The 25,610-nt window shown below is 35.7% G+C and overlaps 1 protein-coding gene across 1 annotated transcript in view; it reads right to left on the bottom strand.

Moving 5' to 3' along the window:
• The window catches only part of LOC121431427, a 140,732-nt gene that overhangs the window by 32,603 nt on the left and 82,519 nt on the right, over positions 1–25,610 (bottom strand). Inside the window, exons 67-88 of the mRNA XM_041628996.1 lie at positions 24,557–24,708; positions 21,823–21,953; positions 20,710–20,904; positions 19,063–19,268; positions 18,108–18,235; positions 17,053–17,174; positions 15,694–15,888; positions 14,895–15,095; positions 14,119–14,230; positions 13,635–13,774; positions 12,365–12,478; positions 10,408–10,527; positions 9,772–10,016; positions 8,638–8,814; positions 7,524–7,638; positions 5,373–5,563; positions 4,515–4,656; positions 3,343–3,547; positions 2,784–2,927; positions 1,539–1,722; positions 1,069–1,200; positions 186–266 (exon numbers count right to left, since the gene is read on the bottom strand). Coding sequence (XP_041484930.1) covers positions 186–266; positions 1,069–1,200; positions 1,539–1,722; positions 2,784–2,927; positions 3,343–3,547; positions 4,515–4,656; positions 5,373–5,563; positions 7,524–7,638; positions 8,638–8,814; positions 9,772–10,016; positions 10,408–10,527; positions 12,365–12,478; positions 13,635–13,774; positions 14,119–14,230; positions 14,895–15,095; positions 15,694–15,888; positions 17,053–17,174; positions 18,108–18,235; positions 19,063–19,268; positions 20,710–20,904; positions 21,823–21,953; positions 24,557–24,708 — 3,432 coding nt within the window. The remainder of the gene's footprint in view (positions 1–185; positions 267–1,068; positions 1,201–1,538; positions 1,723–2,783; positions 2,928–3,342; positions 3,548–4,514; positions 4,657–5,372; positions 5,564–7,523; positions 7,639–8,637; positions 8,815–9,771; positions 10,017–10,407; positions 10,528–12,364; positions 12,479–13,634; positions 13,775–14,118; positions 14,231–14,894; positions 15,096–15,693; positions 15,889–17,052; positions 17,175–18,107; positions 18,236–19,062; positions 19,269–20,709; positions 20,905–21,822; positions 21,954–24,556; positions 24,709–25,610) is intronic.

Raw genomic sequence — 25,610 nt, 5'->3', positions numbered from 1 at the left:
GAAATGTTAATGATTATGTCCCTGGTATTTCCTTTCTTTTATATGCAGTGCCATGAGTGCTCATTAAAGTGTGCATTAGCAATACTTTAAAATCATTAATTATTATTTTACTGCTACATTGTATAAAAGCAAAAAATAATTCTTTCATCTTGGAATGTCAAGAACTGGAAATGAAGATCACTTACGAGTAGATGTCGTCATCTAGTTGTTTTCCAGTGAGGCCTTTGATCCTACCAGTCATTGCCATGTGTTCTCTCACTGTTAGACTGCAAAGCAAAAATAAAATAATTTAACAGTATATAAACATACATGTGAACATAGTACAACGTCCGCCTCACAACCAAGAGGTCTGGAGTTCAAATCCCGGCTGCGTCAGACCTAAAGACAGAAGATGGGAGTTGCTGCTATGCTGCTTTGCCATTCAATATGCGGGATAGAGCCTTGTCAATATGGCGCTGCACAGTGACTGCAAGGTCGATGATCAATTGGGCAAAAATAATTTTTGAAATGTTTCTATTTTCATATTAATATTTGGAACAATAAAATATGGATTTTCATTTTTCATGTGAATATACTGTACATGGGCATATTAGCATACAGATGGGAGCTGGGGTGGCACTAGAGCCCCTAAAAGGGGTCATGACCACAGGTTCGATGATGTAGCCAGTGGTGCATGCCCATGCAAGTCACATATTCATGCTTTAATTCTACCCAACTTTCAACTAGATATGCCTACATGTACAGTACATGTATATGCATGCATATATGCCCATGATGTCATAAGGCATAATCAACAGCAAATGTGACCTCTTCCTCTGTGCCATCCTAACAAACTTTAAAGGATGCAAGCAGACATTCCACTACAAGTTAATTCTGCTGACCAGTTTTATAATTTTCAATTTTAGTGACAATGCAGACATCTTGGGTATTGATAATATTACGCAACAGCACTCAGCGCAAGCGTTTTGTGCGAATTACATATTGTATGAAATATCCTCTAAAAAAGTAACTGTGCATTATTTGTTACATTAATATAGCATGACAACAGATGTACAGTGAAGTTCTTACTTGTCATAGAGGGCATTGTGCTGGACGCAGACGCCCAAGTTATCTCTTGGAGCACTTGCTTTCTTGGCGACGTTGATGCCATGCAAATAAACCTTGCCAGAGGATGCTGGGAAGAGACCTGTGACGATGTTGCTATGGAAACAAAAATAAATAAAGGGATGTAAGACTGTGTTGAGAAAGTGAAGGATCAAAACAATGATATAATAATAATAATGATTCAATATAATTCAATTTTATTGTTTAACCATCAAATACAAAAACAATACAAACAAGTTGACAACTAAATCAAAGGAAAATACAAGACAATGATGGTACAGTGACCCCAAAGGGGCCACCAAGTAACAAAATTAGCAACAATTATCCAAAATTATAATAATAACAACAATAGAAAGAAATGAAAATAATGTTAGTCATAATAAAATAATGATAATAATAAAAGTAATAATTCTCTCCTTCAGCAAGCTTCTTACATAGTGGTTGTCTTTCCTGCTCCATTGTGTCCCAGCAATGCGGTCACCTGACCTTCGAAAAAGTTGAGCGTCAAGTTATCAACAGCAACTTTCTCGTCCTTCAAGCATGATCTGTACACCTTGGTGAGATTCAAGATGGCAATTCCGACAGGGAGGTTTGAAGGCTCTTCCTCTACGACAGGACCTGCAAATGAATCATTTACATTCAGTTGGGTGCTATAGTCAGAGGTCTGTGCCACATATTTGTGAAGGGGTCGTGGTAAAGTGGTTATGTCACTTGACTCATAAACCAAGGGTAGAGGGTTTGAATCCTACCCAGTGCTAATGTCCTCTGACAAGGTACTGATTAAACCAGAGTAATGAGACAAGCCTGACCCTTTAAAATCACATTTAATAGAATAATGTTTGTCAAAAGATATTAACAGAGCGCCATATGGTTTCCTGAAACTTGCAGAACTCTTGCAGTTTTTCTTGGCTAACATTTAATAATGCTGGTGGGTGCTTCATAGCGTTGCTTGTAAGTTACGAGTGACTTTACAAACGACTGGTGATCCTTTCTTAGGAGCTAAATCCACACCAATGAAAATTTGGTGTACAGTTTATTCTCAAGAAAGATCGTTCGTAAAGTCGCTCGTAACTTACAAACAGCTTTATGAAACACCCACTAGATCATTATTCACCGGGGGGGGGGGGGGGGTGGCGTTTCATAAAGCTGTTTATACGTTAAGAGTGACTTTAAGAATGACTGGTGATCCTTTTTTGTGGTATGATGTTCACTCTTAATTGATCATAGTTGATTTTTTTTTAACACGTAGGAAAGATTCACCAGCCGTTCTTAAATTCGCTATTAACTAACGAACAGCTTATGAAACACCAACAAGATCATTGACTATACTGTATATATATATATATGTATATCTGTACTGTGTTTCATGAAGCTATTCGTAAGATACAAATGACTTTACGCATGACTGATGACCTCTTCTTGTGTTAAATGATACATCCCTAGTATGTCATTCATTAAGGACATAAGAACATGTTCCAGTCGTGCGTAAAGTTGTGCGTAACTTTACGAACAGCTTTATGAATCACCCACCAAGTTCCTGTTCTAGAAAACTTGCTATCAATTATCAATTCATTGATTCTATGAAAAAATTGATCTTTGCCAATCATAACATAATTTCCAAAGCCTGTAACAGCAGCCTGTGATTTCTCATTAGTAAGCTATGAAGCATGGCCCCGTACCTTGATCAGTCAACGCTACTCCGGACTCCGGATCAAAAGCCGAGTTGATGTACTGCTTCATGTCACGTTTACGAGACATCGAGCACTGGCACCAGAACGATGGCTGAAGTGGGAAGTACCACTTCCTTGGGATGCCGTATTTCCCTAATCACACAGAGAAAGAGTAAGGGATAAAGAAATGAATTCACTCTCCGCAGTTCATGGCAGTTTATTTTAATCCTGTGACAGATTTACAGTCAATCCCTAAGAGATTTGTTCAGCAATAATAAAACAAAATGATACTTCTTTTCAAAAGATTTATAGTATCAATAGTGATGTATGTAATATTTGACTTTTCAGGCAATGATCAAATTATGCATGAAGGCTTGTCTGTACATCGGATCTAACCATCATTTTTTCAAATTCATGTCAATATATATATCATAAACAGTCATGTATTTGGGCCTCTCTACACTGTATTTCTTCCTATATATCAATCCATCTATCCATCTTCATATCTGTATATTTATACATGTATATCTACCCATCAATATATAAACCTATCTACATGTGTGCTCACCAGGGAACAGAGTCTTGATGTACCAGCCTAAAATAAAGTAAATAGCGCCATCTACTGCCAGCGCGATGAAAACGAACGCCATAGTCGTGACCTCTTCCTCCTGGGGATTGTGCCATACCAGATCCCACTGCACGCCAGAGCCGAGGTTCTCAAACTGACTGATAATTACACAACCGATACTGAAGGTAGACGGGAAGAATATACTCTGCATGGAAGAAATGGGAAAGCCATCGTCAGGCATGGGGCTAGTTTCATGAAGCTTGATTACAATTACCAATTATAAAAGCTACTGGAATCCTCCAATCTGATTGGCTGATAGTAAATTTGTTATATTAAGTGTTCATTTATTATCATAACAAGTCTTTATGAAGAGGGACCCTAGTGCAACGAAAAATACAACACGGCAGCAATGGTCAGACATGGAGGAATAATAATACAAAACTCATTATAAATAGTCTATTACAGGTCAATTCCACCGCAGAAAAAACGTCAATTTGAACCAGTCGAGAAAAACCAAACAACCATATTGCTGAATAGTTCATCAAAATCTGATGTAGATTTTGATAACATTTTCAGAGCCATACTTGATGGATTTTTCTCTGTTAATTAAAAAAAACTTTTTGTTGGTTGGGGTGGACTTTTTCTTTAAAAACTGATAATAGAAGCAAGTAGCTTATGCAAAACAATTCAATGACTAAATAAGGGGGAGGGGGAGGGTATCTAACAATAATCAAGGTAATTACATAAAGAAAATTAGAAGGTTTAAATTTTTTTTGAATGTTGTCAAGACTACTACATGAATATAAGGCAGAGGGTGTTTCATTCTCAGACTTAAAAACATTTGGTAAAACATTTGATTTGATTTGATTGATTTATTTCCGTTTCACAGTAATATGATAAACATAATATGATAAACATAATATGATAAACATAACAAAACAAGGTCAAAAATACTACAAAATATGATATGTATATATAAATAATCATAAATTTAAGGAACACAATTCAGTAAATAAATTTATCTCAAATGACATTTGTATTTAAAAGTAAGACGGAGGGACTTGCCGAAAAAAGCAAAGCTTGTACAAGAGGCAAGCCCCTATCTTAGTTACATTACATTCTGACAGTATGTGAAAGTGGAGTTTAATCATCAATCAAACTGTGGAGCTTACCGTTACTACAGGCTTCCACAAGGCATCGAACAGAGATTCTGAGGCAAAGACCGCTAGATATGGCAGGTAGAAGATCAGGTATATCAGGATTGATGCTAGGGATGCTATGCTTGCCCGATAGAATACAGCACTGGCTAGGTAACTGAAAGGAAGACAGAAAAAGAGGAAAATCAGATAGATATTACTTTTAACATAAGAAAGTTACTATTTGGCAAAACACAATACTGATAGACATACATATCAGATAATAGTAATTAAAGGGCAATTGTATCGAAATGCAGATAAATTTCACATAACAGAACATGAGAGAGAGAAAATGTATAAAGGTGTTCTTTTTGTCTTTTTGTTTCATTGTTTTGTTTCATTTGTGTCATTTTTAATACACAACCTGTAGTTGATCTTATTTTCTAATCTATTTTCAATTGAGTGAGTGTGATTTCATATTAACATACCAGAATAAAATGAAAGTGAAGAAATTGTCCACAAGAGAAAATTACAAGTTATTGGAGGCTTGTGTCATATCAGACAATTTCTAGTAAGTCCAATGTTTTCAAGCATTTTCAACTCAGTGAATATTGCTGTGTCATGACGAAAGGAATCTACTCTCATCTTAATTTAAAAATTTGATTTTGTCTCGATTATGTATCCTTTATGTAACTTTTACAATATGATACTACAGGATTTAGAGTCACATAGCCCCCAGATTTCTGAAAGATATATAGATATTACAATGTGAGTAACTCGACATACAGTGTATTTCTGCTTAAAATATTTTCCTCATTTGCTATTTTACTTGTTCCGCGGAGTTGCTTCCTTTTGTCATGGGACGGCAAAATATGGATTTCTAACTTTACGTACCAGAACATAATAAGAGAGAAGAAATAATCCAGGAAAAACACGAGGAGGAGGCTCCAGTCCGTCATCGGTAAGATGTAAGCAAACTTCAAGATAATGACAACCACAGATGAGAGCAAGAAGAGGAGGAGGGTGTTGAATATAAACCACGCCCACCAGTTGGCACCGGATGGTAGGCCCATCACCTTCAATAACTGTACCGTGAGAAGAAAGAAAAGAGAGTCGGAATAGTTTTCATTCTAATCGAGTGGCCTGTCAGAATCTGACGTTGCCCCGTCTAAATGTAATTCTCTCTTATTTAGTAATACATGTATTTCTCTATTATTTAGTATTATTGAGCCCGTGTATGATGTCAATGGGATGTATGCACATAGCTTTTCTATACCAAGAGAGGAATGTCAAGTGCTTGCGTCAGAGTGCCCTTCTTTCCATTGCACCAGTAAGGACGACTGTCTCTAAAGCATTCTTCGGAAGAAGGGGGCTCAAGAAGTATTTTCCTTACTGTAAAATTGAACATAACCGGTGCACTGCACAGGTTGGGCCATACACAGATGCAAAACAAGCCAAAACGCTTGCACATGGCTGCATTTTCTTACACACATGTGGAAAAAGAATAACAATACACATAAAATTGCCAATGTGAAAAATATTATTCACAGGATTATGAACGCTCCTGACAGTATCCTCAGATCTAGGATTTTTTATCTCGAGTGCTTGCGTCTACTTGGCTCAACAGGAGTGTTTGGTTGTTGATAACTTCTTTTCCATACATTTACATGTATATATCAAGTGCACATCCCTTGTTCATGACAATGCAAATCTCTGGAAATTCTTCATTCATCTGCATCATTCATGTCTATTTTTTCTCCTCACTTAACGGTTAAAGACAGTAGTTGCAGCAAACAATTATTTCATGAGAAAGTCTTTTAAATCAAGATTAATTGTAAAAATATAATCGTACATCTAGATCTGGTACAGTAATGTAAACTTATCTTTGTAAAATCATAAATCTTAGCTCAAAATCACTAATCCCGATGATCACTAGCACAGAAATGCATATGTGGGACAGTGTTCTTAATATTGCTTTGAGAAATGCCAACATTTGATGGAATTCCGCACTTATTTTGCTCATTTCTCAGCAATTACGCATTTCCTTCCAGAGGTACATGTATTTGGCACATATTTTTTATTCATACATACAAACACTTTGGTGGTAATTTCATATGATTCTGTCCAAACTCATTTTGTGATCGTTACCAGAACTGGTATTAATCTTTAATTTCTGAATTCATTTTTGTGCACTGTTCACAACATAGATGTGTCTCTCACAAGGGTCAACATAAATTTAATGAAATGAATTAAATTGGATAAAATAGGCAGCTCACAGGCTATAAATGTTCATTTTACAAACAAAAATCACAAGGGTCAACATAAATTTAATGAAATGAATCTAAAGGGGAAGTTCACCCTGAAGAAAACTTTGTTGCAAAAATAGCAGAAAAAATAGTAAAAAATATTGGTTAAGGTTTGAGGAAAATCTGTAAAAGAGTAAGAAAGTTATTAGAGTTCAAAGTTTTGGATTTGTGACGTCATAAACGAGCAGCTGCCCCATGTGTTATGTAATATAAAATGCATGAATTTCAAATTTTGCATGGTTCCTGATGACTTAATTTTGTTTTCTATTCATGATCGGGTGTGAAATGATTTGTCTATTGATACTTGACAAAAGGCAGTGAAAACCATTTTCAATTTTCTGAGAAAATGACATTTCATTGATTTTTTACCATTCGCTATGTAGGAATGCTGTTCGCATATGACGTCACAAATCAAATAATTGAAATTCTAATAACTTTTTAATTATTTGATGAATTTTTCTCAAACCTTCGGCAATATTTTTTATTATTTTTTTCTGCTATTTTTACAATAAAGTTTTTGTCAGGGTGAACTTCCCCTTTAATTGGATAAAATAGGCAGCTCACAGGCTATAAATGTTCATTTTACACACAAAAATCATAAAGTCTAGAGTATAATTATACAGAAGTTAGACAAAAATCAAGAAATCACCTTAGTAAATAAATGACTGAAATGATTAAAAATGAATAAAAATATGTTAACACTGATAAATGGGTTAATTGTCATGAGCGATATTATTACCTCTTCAATACCCCTTTCTTTCTCATAGACAAGTTGATGAGTCATGACCCCGATCAAAACAACAAAGCTCACGGTCATCACCAGAGGAAGGATGAGAGTGAAAATAGAAGCAAACCTAAATTTACAAGGAATGAACAACAATTTGATTTATATTCATGACAAAATATTAATTACAATAATACCAACATAATCTTGTGCAACACCTTTCATGATATTCATCATCATCATCAAGGGAATTATGATGTAGGTAATTTAAATGCACACAGAATACAAATGAAATAAAATTATAAAACAAAAAAAAAGAAAGATCAAAGTAACTGTATTTATTATATTAATGTTGAATATGCTATTTTCCTAAGATACATGTAAATCTTTAATTTTGACCTGAACAAGATGGTTCTAGGGATTAAATGAAATTGAAGGTTCAATGAATTCTACAGATACGGGGCAGAGCTTTAAAAAGATATTTTGGTTTTCACGTTATTGGATAGTGAAGAAATGTTGATTTGCAGAGAGAAGGGACCTATACTGGGAGAATAGGGGAGATTGGGGTTAGTTCGAATGCAGGGTGAGTTGAAACATTGTAATTTTCTTGAACGCCTGTACTAATAAATTTATGCAATACTGCCCTCAATTATACAACACTATTGCATAAATTTATTTTACAGGAGTTAAAGAAAATTACAATGTTTCAACTCACCCTGCATTCAAACTAACCCCAATCTGTACTCCCAGTACAGGTCCCTTCTCTCTGCAAATCAACATTTTAACCCGCGTTCCAACTAACCCCAATCTCCCCTATACCTGGATTAAATCAGGAAGGTATTTTGGAGCCTGACCGTGATGACATTTCAAGGTAAAGAGAGGAACTGAGGACTGCTTTGCAAAAGTTGATAAAGAGCCAGATCAATTGTTTAGGAGTTGATGCAATATGGTCCTGTTTTTTAGTGAGGGAAAGGATACCAGCAGCAGAGTTTTGACAAATTTTACAAATTCATAACGATTTTATTCTTTGATGGATTTTCATTGAATCTTCACCAATATTTGTCTCTAATCTTTCTGCAAAACATCATTGAGGGGAACCTCTCATTACTTTAAAATAACGAGCACTTACCGATCATCTAAATACCGTGGATAGGGCGTCATTTGAAGATACACCCCAGGAGGCTGGAGGTCAGGGCTGGCTTGCAAAGACACGATGCTGCCCTCTATCATATCTTGAAGCATAATATAACCGCGAAGGTAGCGCAAATCAAATACAAAGTCATTGGCTGATGAACGTGTAAGGAAGCTGGAAGGATAAATAGGGGTAGCATTACGTTGTGTGATTTTTTTCTCACTCATATGGGGATGTTCAATAAACGTTACTGGAATCCTTCCAACTAGTAACCCTGACCATATTCATCAGAGCAAATGCGTGAAAAAATATGGATTCATGAACTCCCCCCCCCGCAAAAAAATAAAATAAAAAAAAATCATATAAATAGATATAATAATGATTCAATTAAACAAATGAATGAATAAACAAATAACTAAATATTAAAAAATCATAATTAGATGAATACATATGTAAATATTATAATCTTTAACCGTTTGAACCCGATAGGCCAAAATACCCGCCTACAGCCATGTGACTTCAAAAACTGGTGATCTTTCAAAAATGACGTCATCTTTCCAATACATGTACGTAGGATAATTTAGTCAATAATTTCAGTCAAGGTTGGCAATGATTTTGGAAGGATTTAGCATAAAAAATTGCCAAAATATGCCACTTTTTTGTGGTTGCTCGTGTCGTCTGAGCAGTAATACACGGTGTAATACACAGCGAGTCACATGCTTACTATGGGGAAACAATTGGTTTATCTGACTCTGGTGAAAACAGTGATTTTGAGCCCGAAACAGACACAAAATTTGATATTTCTGTTTGTAGACTAAGTCTACGAAAAGCTAAACAACTTCAGCCGGCTTGCAGTACGGGTACTAGCAGGGGAAGATGCCATTGGGTCTCAAATCATGGGAGTTTGTGAATGTGGTGAATATGTGCAAATAATTCAGGGTATAGCTCACCGCCGCCCCTAATAATTCAGGGTTCAAAGGGTTAAAATACATAAATAAACAAATGTATAAATGAATTAAGCATGCAATTTATTATTTAGAAGGACCAACATCTCATCTCGAAATCAGTATGCATGGAAGGAACAAAAAAAGCAAAATCCTGAAGCTAAAAAAAAATAATGAGGATACTGACATGTCTCGTAGCCTGTCCGTTGGTGGGGTATTGTCCGTGTCCATACGAATCTTGTACTTGATGTGAGCAGGGAGTTCCGTAGCATCTGCAGGTATATCGAATGCCACAGCAGCAAGCAACGTATTGTCCTGGTCTAGGTTTCTGGCAGCTTGGACCATGGCGGTCTCGTTGGCGTAACCGATGAACCGATTCAAGTTGAAGCAGGTCGTCAAGTTGCTGACGAGCTCAGCAAGCAAGTTCAGGGTCTGTAAAATAAACATTATCAAAAGCATTCGCAATCATAGATGGATCAACAGAATACTAGGATGTCATCATCATGATAATAATAATAGTAACAAAGTTCTACAGAGGCAAGGCTACACGTACACAAAACCCTAATCAGCAGACAAGACTTTAAAGCAGATAGTGTCACGTTGTATACTTTTAATTGCCAAGTGCAAGGAATATTACTGGAAATTCTGATTTTTTATAAAATATGAAATAAAAATAATTGATCTTTCCTACATGTAACTTGATCTTTCAAATCTGAAGAAGAGTTTTTGCTGAACTCTCGTAAAATAAATTGAACTTTTGAGGTTTGAATAGCCACCCGGTAATACACAATTCCACAGATGACATAAATGTATATTTCAGTACCTGGATTTGAGCTGGATCCATAGCTGTTACGTTCCCATTGAGGACCTCCGTGAACTGATCAGTGCTGATACTATACTGATCCTCAAGAAGTCCCTGGATATATGAATTATCCAGTAACGCCTGTAAAAAAGATGTATATAACTTTTATTTTGATAACTTAATCTAGATCTAAACCTACATGTAGGTTTCACTTAGGTTCAAACCTAGGTTTAACCCTGGTCTAGATTTTAAGTCCTCACTTGTATAGAAAGTTGTGTATCAAAAATACTCTTTCCATATTTACAAATAAAAATAATGTACCCATTTTTCAATAAAATTTATTATATATTCTTGTTTTCAATGCATATGATTTCATTTTAAAAAATCGATTCTGGACAACAATTTGCTACATGAATAAAATACTTTTATTTGGTAAATGGGTAGACATCTAGATCCCAATAAACATATTTTTAAGGTTATAGTTATACCATTCATAGAGGCAATAAACTTTCCTATAGTCAAGATTAATCTTGATTCGATCCTCAAATTAGCAACTTTGGTGAATTGAAAAGATAACGACATAACATGAGCCAAATGTTATGATAATAGCAAGATTTGAAAACCTTAAAGGGAGTTATGAGGGAGTCAGCTTAACCCTAAAAGAACTGGGGGGCCATAATGCCCCCTCCCCTCAATGCTTTGCATGGTAATTCTGGAACGCAATGTACAGGTATAACATTATGACGCCATATGACTTTTTACAAGACATTGTCATGCCCCAAAATGGCTAATTCTTATAATTTGTGTACAAAGTGTACGGGAGATGAAATTCATAAAGGGTGATTATTTTTCATAGTACTAATTTAGGGTTTATTCTAGTGGTTTAACAGTCTGTAAGAATTTTCATTGAAAAAACCAAAGATGTAAAAACAAAGAAAATACATAAGAAATTCTAAAAACAAAGAAATAAATGTGGAAACTTTTGAATAAGATTACATCTGGAAAAAAATAAAGAGAAATTGGGTGTTACATTTGCAAATAATATTTTTCATGAATAAATTTTGCATATTCTATTTAAAATAAATAAAAAAATAATTATTAGAGAATTCTTTTTTATATTGGATTGTAGTTTATGTGGTAAAAAATGTGCATGCCAAATTTCAGCATGATAGCGAAAATGGCGGCCAAGAACAACGCAAAATTTTGCAGACTCTTAAAACCAGGTAGATAAGGGGTCACTAGGAAAGGGTTATGTACATGTACATGAATGAAATACTCTTAAATCATTGTATCAAATCTTACACATTAGACATGCCCTGGAGATAGGTTGATACCAATCTAGTGAAGCCACTCCAACGTACTGCCGCCCTAAACTACTACGACTACTACGACTACTACTACTACTACTACTACTTAATTCACTACTACTACTACTACTATTACTACAGCTACTACTACTACTACTACTACTACTACTACTATTACATGTACTACTACTACCTTCTACCACGACTACTATCACTACTACTACTACTACTACTACTACTACTACTACTACTACTACTACTACTACTACTACTACTACTACTACTACTATTACATGTACATGTACTACTTCTACTTCTACCACGACTACTATTACTACTAATTCTTCTACTACTACTTGTCACCACTACTTTACTGCGACTACTACTACTACTATACTACTACTGTGACTACTACTACTATACTACTATTTCTGCTACCTCCTCTTACGCTATGCTACAGACAACAGATACCACTACTACTCAGACAACATGTGCAATATCAAAATACTCAACAACTACAATATGGCAATACTCGACAGCTACTATTAAATTTTCTACACCTACTTAAACTTCTGTTACAAGTATATCTAGTGTCAGGACCATCACTATCATCATCACCACCTCTAAGACAAACACAAATCAGTCAAATTTTAAACAACAGCAATTGTTACCATGGTAGCAGTAAGAGTATCAGGATCGAGAGCCGTTTGCAAATCTCCTCCACTCGTCAGCCAGACATCGGCAAACCGTTGGGTGAGCGCGATATTCTCAAAAGTTGCGTTTGCCTGCAAAATTCGGAGTGGACAAAATGAATACCACAAAACGCTTATTGAGAGTGATAAATCATAGAAGATTGAGTACATGATGTTTTCAAAGGTTTATGAGGGTTGTGAAATCAGAGTTGATCAAACTCTGGGATATAAAAGAAGTGGTTTAGCGTTATATGGCAATACATGACACCACAAATTTTTAACAGTGTAGGTTTAAATCATCTGCAGATTAGGCGCGTACAATCATAAATAACCGACTCGGAATAATGACTGAATTATATTTTTGTTTATGATTAGAACAAAGAGAAAGAGCACAACAAACGAAAATCTCTAGCTAATGACATTAAGGCTGTCCATTCTATTTCAATTATTGTTCATGAGTACTTGTACAATCAATATACTTTGAAGTGCAATGGGCACTGAAAGATGGACCTGTGCACTGTTTATGTCTTTACAAGGGCCGCGGAATAGTTTTGACAGTGGTGGGCTGAGCCGAGAGATGGGGGGGGGCTGACCATTCAAAAAATCACAATCAGATGGTAATTTTTACATTTTTGTACAAGGTTTAGTAAAAAAGTGGGGGGGGGGCTGAAACCCCCTCAATCCCTGCAGCCCCTGTTTTAAAGGTATTGTTTAACTTTGTGAGCAGCCGATTTAAAAAAATCTCAAACCAAGATGAAACACGTGTACAAATGCATGTATTAGAACTAATAAACCCTGAAAACAACCATTATTGAGAATGAAAAGCAAAAACTACAAGGCAAACCCCGAATTTGTAAATAGGCGTCTTATAGACACCTAAATAGTACACATAAGTGTATGGGGTGAAATTAAGATGGTGTTTCCATTCACTTTATATTTCAATTTTTGAAGCACTAAATAATTATTTTTGAATGCAATTTTTTCTGGGCTTCATTTTTGTAACATATCACAGACACAGGTGACAAGTGTGACATTCTAGCTCAGATTTTTTAAAAGTCAAACCAATGTTAACCAATCACTTTAATTCATTGCAAATTTGCATTGCTTGCTGGTCTGCTTCCTGCTTCAGCAAGTATGAATTGATGTGCTAGAGTTAAAATTGAACTCAGGAGTAAATTAACACTGAAATTTGCAATTTATTGAAAAATATCTCGCGATACCACCATAGTAACCATGCATATTAATGTACCTTTTCAATGATTCGCCTGACAGGAGGAATATCCGGAGAATAAAGAATGCTGCCCTCTACTATAGGTTTGAGATAGGCCCAGACCAGGCGTCCATCAATGCCATTCACGATGGAACTGAAGATATTGGCACAGAAACCATCTGAAGAAGAAGAAGAACCAAAAATGAAGCATTTGATAAGAATTATAAAAATGGAGGAAATTAAAGAAATGCAGTAAATTCTGTCAATAAAGACAACCTATTCAGGGGGACAAGAAAAGTGGGCTTAATGTGAAAGTGTTTAACATGAGCCAGTTCTTGTAATACATGACTCAATAAGTTAAGGTTATTCAAGGCACACCAACTGTGTGTCTTTATAAACAGATAATATTTTGCAATCATAAATTGGGACCATTTTAGTTCATTTTCTCATGCTATTTTTCAACTTTTCAAAGATGTATAAATATGGAAAATAAACAGAAACTGAAAGTTGTGAGTTCATTTACCTCTATTGCTTGATATTGGCGTATTGTCAAATGTCCTTATTGTATCGTCTGCATCTCTACGTGTTCTCAGACTGGTCCTGCCACACACTATCTCTTGGGTAACTGCAGAAATCTAGAACACAAGAAGAAAGGAGAATGAAACTTCGCTATGACATCACTATGACATCACTTTGTCATCACTAGTGATTCAATCAGACTTCACATACTGGGCCATATGTTTGTATTATTTTTTTATGCTATGGATAAATATTGAGGCCAATGCATTGGAGAATTGCTTACCTACATGTAATAAAATAATGTTCAAATAAATAACTCATGATCCAACTTCCTTTCCTTCTTTACATTTCACCTTAACAAAGTTCACCTAAACAGTTGCCTCTTCGCAATGGCAGTCAGAACTTTACAGCTACTTTTTCTCAACCCCTATCATTTTGTTAATTCCAAAATTGGATTGTTGGGCAGGATTTCCAGTAAAAACATTACTAAGGGGGTGTTGCAAGAAAATATTTGCGATCAATTGCAAATATTCTGTCGCAATTTTACAACTGATAGATCAACGTTAGTTATAGCAAATCAGATGAAACTTCTTGGTTTAAAGAGCAGATTAGCAATCGATCACTAATTTGCAATTAACTGCAAGACATATGATTGATTTAGGGACAAAAAAATATACTTGCAATTGATCGCAAGTTTCTTGCAACGCCCCATAAGGCTTTTGTTAAAGTATCTCTTGGCCTTCAGTGTCATTGTTTTTTCAATTTTGTCTTATCTGTTACCTCTTCCCCTGTAAAGGATCCAAGTTGGGCCATTTCCCTCAATCTTTCTAATGCTGGATCATCATCAAAACCAGAGAGCGCTTCCTGCAGGGCCGGTAATACTGCTGAAATGGACCCCAATGATTCAATAGATTGCATGACATCATTGATAGTTTTGTTGCTGATACTGAATGCCCCATCAAAATTATCAGCCAGGTAACTCTGTGAGACATGAACAAAATATGTGACATCAGAAGGTATTAGCACATATTTATATATATATATATATTAATATACATTAGATTTGGTTCATTTCCATTGATTGTTGTAAATGAGAAAAATCATCCCTGATGTTATCATTTGCTAAATAAATCAATGTACATGTATCTACCAATTCTGCAATATTGCATCTTACCAAATACGCCTCACCTGAAAGCGTATTAAAAGTCTCTTTTGATGCATCCCACCCCGTGAAGCTGCATTCTGTGCGTCAGTCGTACGCAAGCATATCGCGTACCTAATCTTTATCTTTGGAGAACTGCCAAAACAAAGCCTGGCACATGTCACGATTGGAGGAGAGAGTTTGGAGGGAGGGTCATAGGAAAATGCACAGACTTATTTAGCAGATACAAAATATCACGGTTGATTTCCCTAATTTACTACAGTAAAGTGCATACACTGTATACGGGAATACCATGAACAGCCCTTAAGAGACATTTGCTCCAATATAGCAATCATTATACATAAAAATCAGACTATCATTATTATCATGGAAACATAAAAAGTTGCGCACATCAAATCAAAGGCGACATGTACATACCACATTGACCACTGCACTGACATCGACAAACGGGAGCGCAGCATCAAGAATGAGAGCAATCTCATTGCCGGAAAGACCACACATGGTTCCTGTCACGGCTGTAACATCGGTTTGATTTGGGAAAGCCAGGAGGTTGGATAGGTAGTCTGGATCACAAAGCCTCTCAAGGATATTGCTGACTTCTGTTAGGAACAGCTGAGAAACAGGAAAATGGAGGATAGAAATAGAGGTCAAATAAAATATCAGGTGTTTCACACTTCATAAGTGAGGGTCATGTCATTCTTGTGACGTTAGTAGTACTTGGGATTAGTCCTGAGATACATGTATTGGACGACTAAATGGATTTAACACCAAGCCTTGATCAATATAATAAGGACAATGACATTGTAATAATGATCATTATTCATTAAATCAATAATGAAATAACATGGATTGAGCAGAAATTGAGAGGTATAATGGTTGATAGGGGAACATTTATAGTGTGAGATTGGGTAAAGTCCTTCTTCCTTCAGCAAGAAATTTATCCACATTGTGCTGCACTCGACCCAGGTGAGGTGAATGGGTAGGAAGAAATTCCTCGAATGCTCGAGTGCCCGATCAAGGTAGCCGTGCTAAAGCCGGGGTAATAATAGCAGGGCCCGCTGGGAGAACAGTTTTCAGAACTGAAGTGGCTACCCTGGGTAAAAATGCCGCTATTATTATAATAATTATTAAAGTCCTGAAAAGGACCAAAATCCAAATGAAGTATGACAGCAAGATGAATTGATGAGATAACAAAATGGGTGCATTGGCTCAGTTAGAGGTAGGTAGAGCGTCCGTCTCACAACCAGGAGGTCGGGAGTTCAATCCCCAGCCACGCCAGACTAAAAGACGCTAAAGTTAGGAGTTGCTGCTACCCTGTTCGGAGTTCAACAATTAAAGGGATAGAGCCTCGTTGATCTGGCTCTGCACAGCGGCTGCAGGGCCCACGATCAATTGGGCAAAGAAAATTCTCGGAGTATTTCATTTTGTGTCTACTTCGAATAATTGACTTTCATCATTTTTAATCTTTTTTTTTCATAATCAATGATAAAAAACAATGAAACTTCCTTTGTATTAATCATCGTCCAATTCATAATCAGACAACAGTTAAGTGACAGATGCATTCAGTTAAATACATTGATGAGAGAAAAAACTATTATTACAGGTGTACCCACTCAAAAGCCTAGTCGGCTTCCTGATATATAGGCCTTTTCTATACACATATCTAAATACATGTAGCAAATTCATAATGTTTTTTTGCACTATAGTTGATTTGTATGGAGTTATAAGCAAGACAATGTCAGTTGAAAGAAAACTGAATATCTAATTGACAATTACCTCTTCAAGGTTAAACGTTGCATATGTGATGTCCCGTGCTTCACTCTTACGGAGCGCTGTATTCGCAACAAGGAAGTCTTCCAGCACACCCTCGTCCTTCAAAATTCTATTCACAGTCAAGTCTGCAGAAAATTATGAGATTAATACTTATACCCCCATCACACTTATTCCGAATCAGCAGGGATCGAGAAGAACAAGCCGGAATGAAAATTTTTCAAAATTCGAGCCACATTCGGGAGGGAATTTCGAATTGATCTAAATTTGTAAAAATGTCGTTCAATGACTTCAATGCTCCTCAGTGCTGACTGACGTTGCAGCAACAGCTAGCCGTGCTTTTATGCGATTCGATTCTCCCATGAATGCGATCGGAATGCCTTGAATGCTCTTAGAATGTCGTAAGAATATTTAGATTGCAGTCAGAGAGCAGTCAGAATGCACTTCGAATGTCGTTCGATTGTCTCCACTTTGAATGCACTTCGAAAGTTTTAAACATGAGCAAAACATTCGGGCCGGTCACAAGAATGGACCCGAATATCTTGAATGTACTCAGAATGCAGTCAGAATTTTTATAATGCACTTCGAATATCCAGGAATGTACCAAGAATTTTCATTCCGACGGCATTCCGGCTCATTCCGCCTCTAGTGCGACGGGGGTTTTAGTTTTGAATAATTGACGTACATTACAAGAACAATGAAAATAAATGATCAATAACTGTTTGATACCCCTAACATTCACAATGCTTGTGGATGATGACAAAAGGTCAGTATCCTTGTATATGCATAATTTATTCATCAATGAATTTCAAACACAATCAAAATAGGAATAATTGAAAACCTCATGATCACCTTAGTTATACAATTCAGTATATCTTGGATCCTATAACTTTTGAATGGAAATTTCTGGATAGCTAGAAAGTCATTCAACAGTGCTGCCATCTTTTTTGCAATCAGTGATAAAATCCAGCTTGTCAAGAGCTGAGCAACTTGACAGCATGACACAGGATGTACTTATTTCATGCATACAAAGTGATAAATGGGAGATGAAAATGATGTACCTGGGATTTGAACAAACAGTTCAAGGACGTAGATGTTGTCCAGTAGAGTTTCCACAAGACGCTGAACGTCACCATAGATCAGGAAATCTTCAAATAATCCTTCTGTGAGTGTCAATATGGAGTCAACACTGAAATGGAAGAAAACAATTTGAAACATGTGAATATATTCAAGTTATTATCATGTGAATCATTATTTTCATCTTTATCATCAATACTAAGATCATTAACATACTATTTTATATGCTTGATTTATGTATTTTTCAGCCTTATACATTATTTTTATTTTTGATTGTCACACAAAAAAATGTACTCATTTATGTCAATGTTATAATTGTATAAATTTCTTTTTCATTTGTTATTGATTTATGAAAAAATGCAGAAGCTCCTGCAAAAAACCCCAAAATACTGTACTATTATTGCAATTTATTTATCATAATCATACAGTTATTCATTCAGTTTCACATACATGTACCTTTACTCAGCAATCGCCAACAGATTCAACACAAGCAGGATCAGTCACAATCATAATAAAACTTCACAAATAAAAACACTCAAAAGCAATAAACTTTCGCTTTAACCGGATGAATACTGAATTCTATTATTCCCATGGCTTTGTACAGAAACCACCAAGTTAAGTAGGCAAAGGGTTAACCTGCTCACTACTGAATTCCCTCATTCCCAGTACACCTTTCTTCAGTTTACAAGCTATGTTTGATGCTCTTCTGCAGTTTCCCCCCCTGGTATAAATCAGTATAATGCTGTGCATTACTACTTTCGATCCACTGTATTTTGTCCTTGTCTTCCCAATCCCTATTTATCTACCTCATCCCCTACTCTTGATTTGAAACCAAAGCAAGGTTTATTACATCAGGCCACGCAGAAAATAATTTTGATACAAATTGAAATCCCAGCCTCACAGACACTCAGCCTCATGGGAAGACCAACATGTCCTCACCTTCTAAGGGCTCTAATTGTAATGTTGATATTCTCCGCCAGTGTATCCAGATCAGAGAGCGTTGGGAAGCCATCGTCAAAGAGGGCTGGAACGACGATTGCTGCAAACTCTCCAAGCGCCTCATAGTCAACCTCAGGCAAGTTCCCGATAGCTCCCAGGGTCTCGAGAAGGAATTCAGGAAATGTCTGCCCAGCATTTTGGCTTATCTGTGTATATAGGATCAAAAAGTGAATTCAATCAACATGTAGATTCAGTTGATTGCACACGGACACATGTTGATGAAACATGAAATTCATAAGGGTTGCAATGTCACAGATTAACTATTGTGGTAACTACCATGCATAGTGAGCCAAGCCGTACAAAAATTAACAAAATTCCCCATTGTGTATCCATTTCATGTAGTGTAGCCATACAATGGGGGGCAGTGGTATAAAATACACTATTTTCTACCTGTTTATTAAAAAGGGCCACAAAACGGCTACACAATACCTATAATAACAATAAGGAAGAGAAAAAGGGCTTCATACTGAAACCTTTATTTTGACGACAGATAAAAACAAATTCCACAGAATGAATACATACATACTAATGTTCATCTAAACAACAACAACGTAAGATCATAATGATGGTGAAGAGATGAGCTGAAAACAAAATGAGTCAATAAAAGTAGTTTATCTAATGCAAGCATGAACAAAATCAGAAAGGAATAAAGAAAGAATGAAAGAAAGTATATACTTTGAGAACTTCATAAACAAAGAAGTCATTCAAATGTGTGACAGGCCACCCCAAAACCAACAGACACAGTACATGTACATGTAAGTCACCCAAACTAAATATTGAAAAATTTAGATTTTTACTGAGGTTGAGAAAGCACTTCCTAAGCTTTGAAATGACAATCCTGTTGAAATTGATCAACAATGACCCTCACAAGTACTTCATTAAATGCACAGGAAATAAGCGAGATCTCGTAGTTCTAAGGAGAAAACAAGGTTCTTAACAATTGTTGTTCACTCAAGTACAAGATGGGCACAATTTGCAATCTAAGTGAATCTTTTCAGCGATCCACAAAACAAATGGTATGAAAGAAAATCTTTTGTTTTATTCAACTCAACAACTTTTAATTTTTACAGTAAAAGAAGGAAAATTGCACTTCCAAATAAGAAAATATTCATGTTTGCTTTTTGAAGATCAAATTACTAGTTTGGCTATTAAAAAAGAGCCTTCCCTTGCAACTTTTTTGTTGGTTTTGGGTGGCTGGTCACACATTATTTCTTTTAACAAAAATTAACACTTTTTAATTACTTTTAAAAATGTGCATATGAAAGATTTACTATTTCTTTTTCATAATCAAAGAAATAATTGCCTTAATTAATGGTACATGAAGATAAAAGTTTGATATATTTCATGTGTCATACATTCAAGAATCTCAGTTATAAATGAGGTAATACCTTATGTGCAGATTACAAATACATTGATGAGAAGTTTCAATTAATAAAACATATGTATGGGTTAGAATGAGATCTATAGTTTCAATCATTTGTCAAACTAGATGATACATTTTTTACCCATTGTGAAATTCCCAAATTCACATTCATAAAACTCTTATTTGTATTGAACTATGTATTGGGAGAGCAAGATTTTACTAACCATATCAACAATTGTTCCAATGTCGATGTTACTGCGCAGGAATTCCACGGCGACGAGTGTTCCATTGTTACATAATCCCATGAGGATATCATCCTTCAGCGAGTTATTGATGTTGAGGAATAGTCCATCAAGCAGATCCGCCTCACATGGCAGATGTATTGAGTCTTTTAATCCAACATCAAAGAGTTCAAATAACTAAAAACGAAAATAAAATGCAGCATTATATGGAAATAAATATTACATTCAGTTATAACCGAGTTTGTTGTGGCACCAAGCCAAACTACATTTAAAAGAGTCTGAACAGTGAAATGCATGTGAAACATGATACATGTATATCTTTATTCTGGGCTGGCATCCATGGAGGGTGTGTGCTTAAAAAGAAAAATACTGATTAATCTATATAATGCAAGTAAACATTTGATGTTCAACATAAGAGAAAAAGCTATATCACATTCTACAAGTATGAAGAAAGTTTAATTGTTCATGCCCCTAATTCATCTACATCCCCTAGTTAACATGAAACTTCTGGAACAGCATATCAATGCCTGAGATGTAGCATGATGTAGCATTTTATTTAGCACTCCCCATCTTACCTAACTTGAATTTTGGGCAGTATCCAAAGAAGCTATTCTTTCAGCGGTACCCTTGTTACATTTGGAAGAATAAGCTAACATTTTCGTGCTGAATGATCTTGCTTTAACACACGTTTTCCATAGACTACAGTCTGCATACATGTATGCATGTACATAGGCTAAGTCTCCAACAGGCTTAATACAAGATGACTGCATTGTTTTTATAATATAATCCTACTTGAAAATGTTTATTTTTCATCTAGACGATGGGAATAAAAATGATCAGGTCTCCGATTTTGAACCCCAAATCAGACAAAAACTTTCCCGCAGGAATCCACCGCGCAGCTTTTCTTTACCAATCCTGAGATTTCATAATAGACAAAATGATGGGGACTGTGTGAAAAGCAAGATGAAGACACGCAAAGTGCTTGCACATGTATAAGCAGGATTCCTGCTACAAAAGATGCAGCACAGAAGTTTGACAAATGCCAAACCTATATCCAGAAACATTGGCTTAAACATAAATCATGTTTTAACTTACAACTGTGACATTAATTGATCCATTCCTAAGGTTCCCGATATCAATTTCCGTCAGGTCTGTGTTCTCCCTCAAAAACTGGTAGAAACTGGAACTATTAAACAGTGCCTCCTCAAACTCAAAGAATGACAGAACTGAAAATACAATAGCCAACAAATTATTATAACTTACATTTCTCATTTAATCTGCAGTTGCATAAATTTGAACATCTTCAAGCAGTATTCTAATAAGAAAATGGAAGCGATAACAGTAATCTGCAATGAAGGCATCTCCAGTAAATAGCAAAATAATAATAATGACAAATATACATGTATGCATTAGCATACGGTATCCAGGGCTCCACACTAACCCATTTTTTCTACTGGTCCAACCTATTCATGTCGGACCAGTAGATACCTAGTTTTTCAAAATTTTACTGGTCCGAACCTAAAATCTACTGGTCCCAAAAAATAAAGAAAACATTAAGAAAAGGCGCAAGTTTATTTTTCTAGCCTTTCGTTACCCCCCCAAAAAAAAAAATGAAGGAAAATGAAGGACAAAAAGAAAGCAAGACAGAAACGAAGAAAGACAAAGAAAGAAAGAAAGAAAGAAAGAAAGGAAGGAAGGAAGGAAGGAAGGAAGGAAGGAAGGCGGGAGGGAAAAGAAAGAAAGAATAAAAGAAAGGAAGGAAGGAAGGAAAAGAAAGAAAGAATAAAAAAAGGAAGGAAGAAAAAAAAAGGTAAAGAAAGGATAGATGTGAAGGAAGAAAAAAAAGTAAGAACTAAAGAAGGAAAGGAAGGAATAAAGAAGGAACAAATATAAGAAAGAAAGAAAGAAAGAAAGAAAAGAAAAAAAGAAATTAAGGAAGGAAATGAAGCAAGCAATACAGAAAGAAAGAACAAATCCAGAAAGTAGTAAAGGAAAGAAAGAAGAAGCAATAAAAAAGAAAGGGTAAAAGGAGAGATGGAAAGACGGACTAAAGAAAGAAAGGAAGGAGTGAAAGAAAGAAGGAATTAAGGAAGAAATGAAGGAAAGGTAAAATGATAGATAGAAGGAATGAAAAAAATAAAGGAAGGAAGGGAAGAAGCAAGCAATTATAAAAAAAGAAAAGGTAAAAGAATAGATGAAAGGAAGAAAAAAAAGAAAGACCGAGAGACAAAGAAAGGAAGGAATGAAAAAATAAAGGAGAGAAAGGAAGCAAGCAGTCAAAAAAAAAGAAAGGAAAGGTAAAATGATATAATTAATAAAGGGGAAAAGGAAAGAACAAGACAGATAGAAGAAAGGAACGAATGTAAGAAAGAAAGGGCTGAGAAAAGAAATAAAAAAAGAAAGGGTAAATAAATGATGGATGGAAGAAATAAAGAAAGTAACAAAGAATGAAGAAAGGGGTAAAAAGAAGGAAGGAAAGAAAGGAAGAAGAGAAGAGATGAATATAGGATGGATGGACTCAAAAACTAAAAGAAAATATCAGAAAGAAAGAGAGAGAAAAAGGAAATATAGAGAAAATATTTTATAAAAGGATAGAAAGAAAAAATGAATTACAGAAAACAAGGGAAATTAAAAAAGACAGTAACAAAAAAAATCGAGGGAAGAAACAAAGAAACATTTATAAGAAGGAAAGAAAGATAGGAAGAAAGCTAAAACTATTATAAATAATTTATCAGTTTCTTTTCTCATTTAAAATAGCTACAAAAGAAAGTCAGATACCATTAGTGTATCAACACACAAATAAATGCATATGTGGGGCTATTATGTATTCAGACGATATCACCCGAAACGCGATCTGTTTGAACCAAAACAGAAGTGAAAATTTCTCCTTTTACTGCTTACAAATGACAAGAGTTGCTCCAATTTTTAGGAAATATGGACATTATAAGAGCCTTACATGAGTATGAACCTTGGATTTTGACAGTTATGTGAGAGATTTCTGCCAGAGTTTAGCCAGGCTTCGTTCGTGCGGCCAATGGAGAATTTACCATGTGGTTGGTGTGGCAGACTACATGTACACTGTATATGCATGCTGTATAGTACTCTAGTAACACTTACGTGTGATTCATTCTGTGTGTATTCTGTGTGTGAATGCCAGAATTTCACGGGGGAAATGGTTTGCTGTGAATTTGACCATTTAATTCTGGAAAAGTTATTGGCCCAACAATGGTTTTTATTACTGGTAATGTCGGACCCTTAAATCTTGCTATTTTTGGAAAAATTACTGGCCCGACAATGATATTTTTACTGGTCATGTCGGACCAGTAAATCTTCCAATTTCTGAAAATCTACTGGCCCGACAGCGATTTTTACCGGTCTGGGACCGTCGGACCGCCGCTAGTGTCGAGCCCTGGCATACCTACCAGAGGCAGAGGGGGCAGACTGCCCCCCCTGACGAGTCACAACCTATGCCAGGGACGCATCCCTGCCCCCTGACAAGTTACAACTGATCCCTGACGAGCCACATGGCCTGAAGACCTTTTTTTCTTTTTTTTTGCTTGTTAAATTGTTTTCTGGTACGAAATCCTTTATTTCTGGTTGAAAACCTTATTTCTTTTTTTTTTGCTTGTCAATTCTTTTTCTGGTACGAAATCCTTTATTTGTGGTTGAAGACCTAATTATTTCTTTTTTTGTTTTGCTTGTCAAATTTTTTGGCGGTCGAATTTGCCCCCCCCCCTTTGGAAAATCCTAGGTACGCCACTGCATGTATGGTACACTGTATAATGAGACAAGGCTAGGATCTTGAGGCCACTCCTCCCAAAATACCTACCATCATGAATAGGAACTTTATTAGATTCAAAGACTGTATTGAGGAAGGTGAAGACTAAGTTGAGTGTATTTTCAAACTCAGATGTCCCATTCTCAATCTGCTTCAAGAAGTCTTCTACGATTGGAACAAGGATGTTGTAAATATCTCCCAAACTACAACACAAATGAAACATGGAGAATTGTATCAACATTGATTTATAGTAATAATATTAGTAACTTAGACACTTAATAATGGTAACAATCATGTATATAACAATATATAATAATGATTATAATAATAACAATAAAAATAACAATAATAAATAATAATAACAATTATGTGGTTTCTAAGGCATCAAATCCATTTCAATCTAAATGCTCAAGGGGCACATGTGAACAGAGAGACACAAAATAACATCAAATTGTGATTACAATGATATTGATAAATTTATTAACAATTGTTATCCAAAAAAGTGCTTTTATGTCTATGCTTTACTTCATATGTCAAGTGTCTACATGTATTCTGCAGCCATATGAATGCAATATTGTTCGCAAGACATCTGGGGCCCGTTGCAGAAAGAGTTGCAATCTATCGCAACTCTAAAAATCCTGCGCAACTTGATTTTCAACCAATCAACAGCGTGCATTTGGGACTTGCGATTGATTTTTTGGCTTGCGTTTAAACGCAACTCTTTCTGCAATGGGCCCCTGTATTGATAAAAAATGACTGTCATGTGCTACATCACCAATCGGCACCAAACAAACACACAGGCCTGTATTCTAAATTCGGGTTTAATTCAAAGTCACGTCTAAATTTGTCTAAATATGACATAAATCTAAACAGCACACATTCAATGAATCAGCTCATTTGATTCAGGAGTCATTCTTCACTGACTGTGAAGAACAAATGAGACAGTTGTCTTCACTATAAAAGGTCACAGTAAACATACACATGCGATGTAAACACTGTTTTGACATTTTTGACTTCCCATAATTATTGCCGAGTATTTCACCATGGTCAAGGTTAAACTGGACTTACATAGAATAACTGCCATTGTCTCATCCATGATGTACAG

The sequence above is a fragment of the Lytechinus variegatus genome, chromosome 17 (genome assembly GCF_018143015.1).
Source record: "Lytechinus variegatus isolate NC3 chromosome 17, Lvar_3.0, whole genome shotgun sequence".
Classification (NCBI taxonomy): Eukaryota; Metazoa; Echinodermata; class Echinoidea; order Temnopleuroida; family Toxopneustidae; genus Lytechinus; species Lytechinus variegatus.
The sequence above is the reverse complement of the archived record's forward strand: the minus strand, read 5'-3'. Positions and strand labels throughout refer to the sequence as shown.